The sequence below is a fragment of the Struthio camelus genome, chromosome 25 (assembly GCF_040807025.1).
Source record: "Struthio camelus isolate bStrCam1 chromosome 25, bStrCam1.hap1, whole genome shotgun sequence".
NCBI classification, from domain to species: Eukaryota; Metazoa; Chordata; class Aves; order Struthioniformes; family Struthionidae; genus Struthio; species Struthio camelus.
In genome coordinates, this window is record NC_090966.1 from 2,559,855 (window position 1) to 2,565,658 (window position 5,804).

The following is a 5,804-nucleotide window of genomic DNA, read 5'->3' on the forward strand; positions in this document are numbered from 1 at the left end:
CCAATCCCATCCCTGCTACCCTTCAGCACCCTAACACCACTCAGAGCTCGTACTTTCATGCTGCTTAATGGCCTGAGGGAGCTAAGAGCTGGCACAAGTTCTCTGTTCCCAGCATAGATCAGGACAGAATCCTTCAAGAAAAGGGAAAGCCCTGTGCCCTCAAACCTTACTCTTCAGAGCCTATATTAGGCCAGGGACTTAGAAGCCCCAGGTTTCAAGCTTTTATGGATTTAACGGCTGCAGCACAGCCAGAAGTGCAAGAAAGAAGAGAGGTGGTTAAACAAGAGCCATAACCCAGTGCTGAGAGGCTGAAGCTACTGGACCTCATGTTTTATTTTGTGGGTCTCAGTAGATAAGAATTTTTGTGTGTCATAACCTGAATACACATTTTATCTATCCAGTATTTCAACTGTAGAACAAACTAGACAAGTGTGAAGCAGGATCAGCACAAGGATGGAGCCCCACACCTTAAAGTAATCCAGATTAACTCTGCAGCTGAAGCTGGGGAGGTTGTAGTTGGCAGCACATAATATTCCATCCTGTGCCCATAATCTGATCCTTACAGGGCTCTAATTTTCTTGTCAGGGCAAAGACGCAATGGGCCTCAACACGGAAGTCAGCCTTGGCTCGAGAAGGCAAAGGCCAAGAGCCAGATCCATTGAGTTTAGGCATTTCATCATCCCTTACAGAGAAAGGATTTTCAGGAAGCTTTAGTCTGAGGAGTGGCCTTCTTCAGAGGGCTGGAACAGCTCAAGTGCAGCTCTGCCCAACGCACTGGCACAGCTTGTCAGCTCTTTTCACTGGGGTTTATCAGCGCTTCCGGCCGTACAAAAGCTAACATTGCTCAAGTGGCTGTATCACTACCAGGTCATAGAGAGGCTGTAAGACCAGGATGGCAAATATACCTTTGAGGGACATGGGAGGCGTTGGGGGAGAAGACAGATAATGTTGGGGAGGTGCTAAAGGACTACCTTGGCTCCCTTCCATTCATGACCGCTAACCACAGTCTAAAACAAGTTTTCCACAGCTTTGAAACCAGGGGGGGGCGTTGGCAAGATGCTTTCCACGAGATAAAGGGGCATGAAACTCTGAGGTGAAAAGTACGGTTGACATTTGAGTTTCCATGGCAACTTGTTTCCTGCTTCCCCCTAAAACTGGGGCACTGAAAAAAAAGCCAGCTGGGTAGAAAGGCGAAGGAGGAGGCGGTGAAAGCAGGGAGTCGTAGCTGAAGGGACCTTGAGAGTCAGGAGAACCTCTGTATCTGTCATCAGTAGAGAAGAGACAGAAGTATTATGAAGGGCTTTATTGAAGGAAAGGATTACAGTAACTGGAATGAGGCAGAAGACCCTTCCATAGGACAGTCTGTGGGAAAAATCTTGACCCCTGCTTCCCCTTCTCTCACCAAGAAAGTAGCTAAGAGTCTGCTGGGGAAAAGCACTTCCCAGTGTGAGGCTTTGGCATCAGAGCATTAGAGGAATTCGAGACCTGGAAAGAGAGAAAGATAGCATGAAGAAAGTTTCTGCAATGGGAGAGGAAATACCCCTCAAGCTCCAGTGATCTTGTGGCCTCTTGGAGCAGTAAAAACAGAGTACATGCTCAACTTTCTAGCCTCAAACTCTCCCTGTCCCAAATTCCCTTCACTCATCTGCTGAGAACCTTCAGGTTTGGACATCAGCCATACCATGGTGTCCAGGTAGGATCCACCCTCATGGACAGAACCCTGGAGTCCTAGCTCCAAAAGCTTCTCTTTCAAAGGAAAAAGAGGAATTTCTCTTCTCAGAAACGTGTAGGTTTCTTTAACACAATTGTTAACCTGTCCTGTAAATGATAAAACCCCCAAAATACACATACTAAACCAAAAAGCTCTAAATTCAAGTCCTAAATCAACCTTGAGGACAATGACTTAACTGCATTTGGCCAAGAGGGAGCTGGGAGCTAGGACTCCTGGATTCTCTGTCTTTCTAATCTAAAGCACTAACGCGGTGTGAGCTGAGGCTGCCCGTGCCACGGCCCCATGGGTCATTACCTCACAGTCTCTTCTAGAGCTCAGCCAACAAAATTGATAACGACAAGATGCAGGATGGTGTTGGCAAAGAGGAAATCGGCAAACGCCCGCTCCGGTGAAATGCCTTGGAACTCGCCTTTATTCTGGGGATTGATCTGGATCCGGAGGCACACTGTATGGCAAGGAGAGAAAATGATATTAGTCATCAGAAAAGAAAGCCATGGCAGGAAGCAAGGCCTTGCTGGGGCAGTCCACCACAGGCTGGATCACTGTTCCACCAGCATACTAAAGGAAAAGATGACTCTACTTTTGTTACAGGATGAGCAGGACACAGGCTCTGGATATGCATGGGGCTGATATAAGATCAGCTCTCCCAGACCACTACAGCATAAGGGGTGGCCAAGTGGGTCCTGAAGGGAACAGGCTTACAATGAGCTGGCAGCCATGGATACAATTGTGTGTTAAGTAGGGCAGTGAGGCAACAATATAGTTTTGTACATATTATGGAAGAGCGACATCCTGAAACATTGTTGCCAGGGGTTGGGGTCACCATGGGATGGTTGCTAAGGAACAACACCAACACCAGATGGTAACTGGGAGGAGTCCTTCAAGCAGGGACACTCTGGAATTGCTAAGAAAACACTGGGATTGATAAGAGGGCAGGTTTTGTGGTGTGTTTTGGGCAGCACCCAGCAGGTCCACAGCATCTCTGGAACATCCTGCTAAGGAACAAGCTGAGGCTGGTATGATTTGTCCTACAGCTGCTAGGCAATGTCTCATGGTTGCTAGGGGGTCACAGCTCAGGGGTGTTCTGCAGTGGCCAGAAACTGAGCAGTTACTAGAGGACAACCTTTGAGGTTGCTACAATGCAGAGATCTGCATGTAGAACTTGATGTTCTAAGGTTATTAAGGCTGCTACACAGCTGTGAGCTCTAGAAGTAGCTAGAGCTGGTTCTCTGTTTGCTAGAGTGATTTCATGGCTGCTACAGCAATTCCCTCGTTGGCAGAAAAGGTTTCGGATTGCTGGAGTTCCTCAATACCTAAAAGGACTCTGTGGTTGCCAGTTCTGAGGGTTGCTAAAAAGGTTTTACACGATTGCTAAAGGAGATTTCCTGGTTGCCAGGAAAGGTTTCAGGGCCGCCAAGGCTATTCCCAAGTAGTTAAAGGCATTCACTGATTGTCAAGAATGGTTTAGGGAGTCACTAATGGTATTTCACAGTTACTAAGGGGATTCCACGGTTGTCAAGGAAGGTTTGGGCATTGCTAAGGATGTTCCCTAGTCGCCATGAAGAGTTAGGTTATTGCTGGGGGGATACTCTGATCGCCAGGGCAACATGGACGTTGCCGGGGTTCCACGGTTGCTACAGAAGGCTCGAGCACTGCTGAGGGAAGTCGGCAACCGCTAAACGGATTCTGCGGTTACCAGGAAGGGCCGCGCGGGGGGCGGGGGCAAAAGGGTGAATGGCCTGGCGCACTGACCGCCGAGGATGAAGCTGCCGACGGCAGAGATGAAGCCGCTGAGGAAGGAGTTGAAGGGGAAGGTACCGACGCCGAGGCAGTAGCCGAACTGGAGCGCCCCGGTAAGCAGCACGTACAGCAGGTAGGCGTCCAGCACTTTAAGGCGGCTCGGCGTGCCGCTACCGTACTCCACCAGGAACCGCCGCACCACTGAGCCGACCGAACCCGCAGCCCCCGCGCCGGAACCAGAGCCGGAGCCCGCCGCGCCCGACATGGTTCCGCCGAGCCAGTGAGAGGAGCTGAGGTGGCCGGAAAGAACGTCTACAAGCGCTTCCGGGGCACTACTACACAGCGCATGCGCACGACAGGACTAGAGCTAGTGCGCACGCGCATCTGCAACAGTACTTTTTTTTTTTTTTTTTTTTTTTTCCCCCATTCACTGTTGTGCAGGCGTACTTTCCATGCCAGGAAAAGGGCGAAACTCTGGGACACCGCCTACCATTATACGCATGCGCGCAATCACGTGCTGGCGGGGAGAGGCGGAACTGGGCTCTCACAAGCGCATGCGCCCAAGGGTTGTTGCGCCGCCCTGCCCTGCTTTTCCCGAGGGCTGGTGAGAGCCAAGCGGCGGGTGTTGCTGGGTTGGTTAGGGAGACTGGCCCCCTTGTCCGCGTGCGCGCATTCCGCAACACAGGCGTGTCGCGATAGCGCGAACGCTGGTGTCGTGACACGAAGGCGCCAGCAGAACTGTAATGCGTTCACCCAAGTGTCCCCACGCCTTCCCACCCCTAGAATTGCACCCCTGAGAAGCCTCTGACCACCAGCAAGCACACTTGACCTCCCAGCATCAGGCAGGCCAAAAATCCAGTCATAAATCCCATATGCCGTGGGTCATCGGTAGCCCGGGGACAGTCATCAGCACCGTCACTTGGAGGGACAGGGGTGTCTTGCTGACTCTTAGGGGCAGTTACTGCTCTACAAGAGGCATTTGGGATGCTGACGACTCTGTTTGTGGGCACATATATTCAGTGGAACGTGGGGAGCAGCTGGGCCCATTCTCCCCATGGAGGGAGCAGTCTGGACCTGGGTGTTTTGGGGCAATGCTGACTTTAGGAGGGGGGTGTTGCAATCCTGGTGCTGTTCCTGCATGTGAGGCGTCGCACACATGACTTCTGGCAGGTTTTTGGGGTATCTCATGCGGACAGCAGGAACCATAACAGGCTGAAAAGGCCCAGTGCGGGGGTGTGGAGAAGGGGAGGAGAGAAGTCTTTTGCTAGTCTCACAGATCTGGGGTGTGACTAAGGATGAAGAGCCTGAAATCAGAGCAAAATGTCTTTGCTTCTTTCTGTTTTGGGGGGGAGGGAGGGAGAAAAAAAAAACTTGTCAAGAGACCCCATATCTTGCTTCTGTTTAAATCATTCCAGCTTTCTTGTCACTCTCAAACCAGGAACGCTCTTGATACGGATAGCTGATATCCCTAACAGGTTCTTGAAATGAAAGTGGGGTGGGGACAATGTCTTATCCTCTCACTTCTGCCAGAAGTGACATTTGCATCACACTCCACCAACCTCAAGGCATCAATACTATAGCATGAGCCTTTGGAGTCCTGCTCCCTTCCAGCTCCCATACTTGCCCCCTGTGTGTGTCTTATCTGAGGGCTTGTAAGTCCTTGAGATGGGGATAGAAATTCCTCCAAAAAACAATTTATATTTTTATGTAGTGGAGAATGCAGTCCTCTGGAAGGTAGACAGAGGAAGTGGGTACACAATCCCCTCTGCTGTTTCAAGATATGCAGGGTATTTCCTCTTTGAAGACTGTGCTTGTAAGTGCTACGGCTGAGCTGGGCTGTATACAGGTGCTTCATCCTCTGATTGTGCTCCCAGTACTTCTTGATGGGCCCTGGGGGAAGCGATTTGTTTCATACCCTGGTTTTATCTCTTAAGTCTCCTTTCCTCTACCACCCGGGCAACTCTCAATAGCTGGGCCATGGGGCCTCTGGGTGCTGAACTTATATATCCTGGTCTCCCAGGAGATCCTCCGCATTTCTGAGCTTAGTTTCTGTTGCTAGGAGGTGGGGATTGACAGCATGATTTTGCTAGGATGTAGTCCGCAGGGTTATCGGGCTTCCTTCTGCACCCTCCAGTACCCTCCTGACTGGTGAGAGTTCAGCAGTCCCAGAGGAAAGTGTGACGTGAGCATGCAAATTCTCCCAGTGCAGAGCCCAGAAGGGGACCTGGGACCCCTTTGGATTCTTCCAATGCAGAGCCCAGAAGGGGACCTGGAACCCTTTTGCTTTGGCCGCTTGCCCATTCTTTGGGCCTCTCTGGGTTCTCTGGGAATA

The 5,804-nt window shown here is 50.9% G+C and overlaps 1 protein-coding gene across 1 annotated transcript; it reads right to left on the reverse strand.

Annotated features, from left to right (window-relative positions):
• Positions 1 to 1,288: 1,288 nt before the first annotated feature.
• DAD1 (defender against cell death 1) lies at positions 1,289 to 3,951 on the reverse strand. Its single transcript, XM_009676034.2, has 3 exons — positions 3,485 to 3,951; positions 2,027 to 2,177; positions 1,289 to 1,485 (listed from the first exon to the last, which is right to left on the reverse strand). Exons 1-2 carry the CDS (start codon positions 3,735 to 3,737, stop codon positions 2,047 to 2,049), a joined length of 384 nt encoding a protein of 127 aa, XP_009674329.2. The 5' UTR covers positions 3,738 to 3,951; the 3' UTR covers positions 1,289 to 1,485; positions 2,027 to 2,046.
• Between the last annotated feature and the right edge of the window lie 1,853 nt (positions 3,952 to 5,804).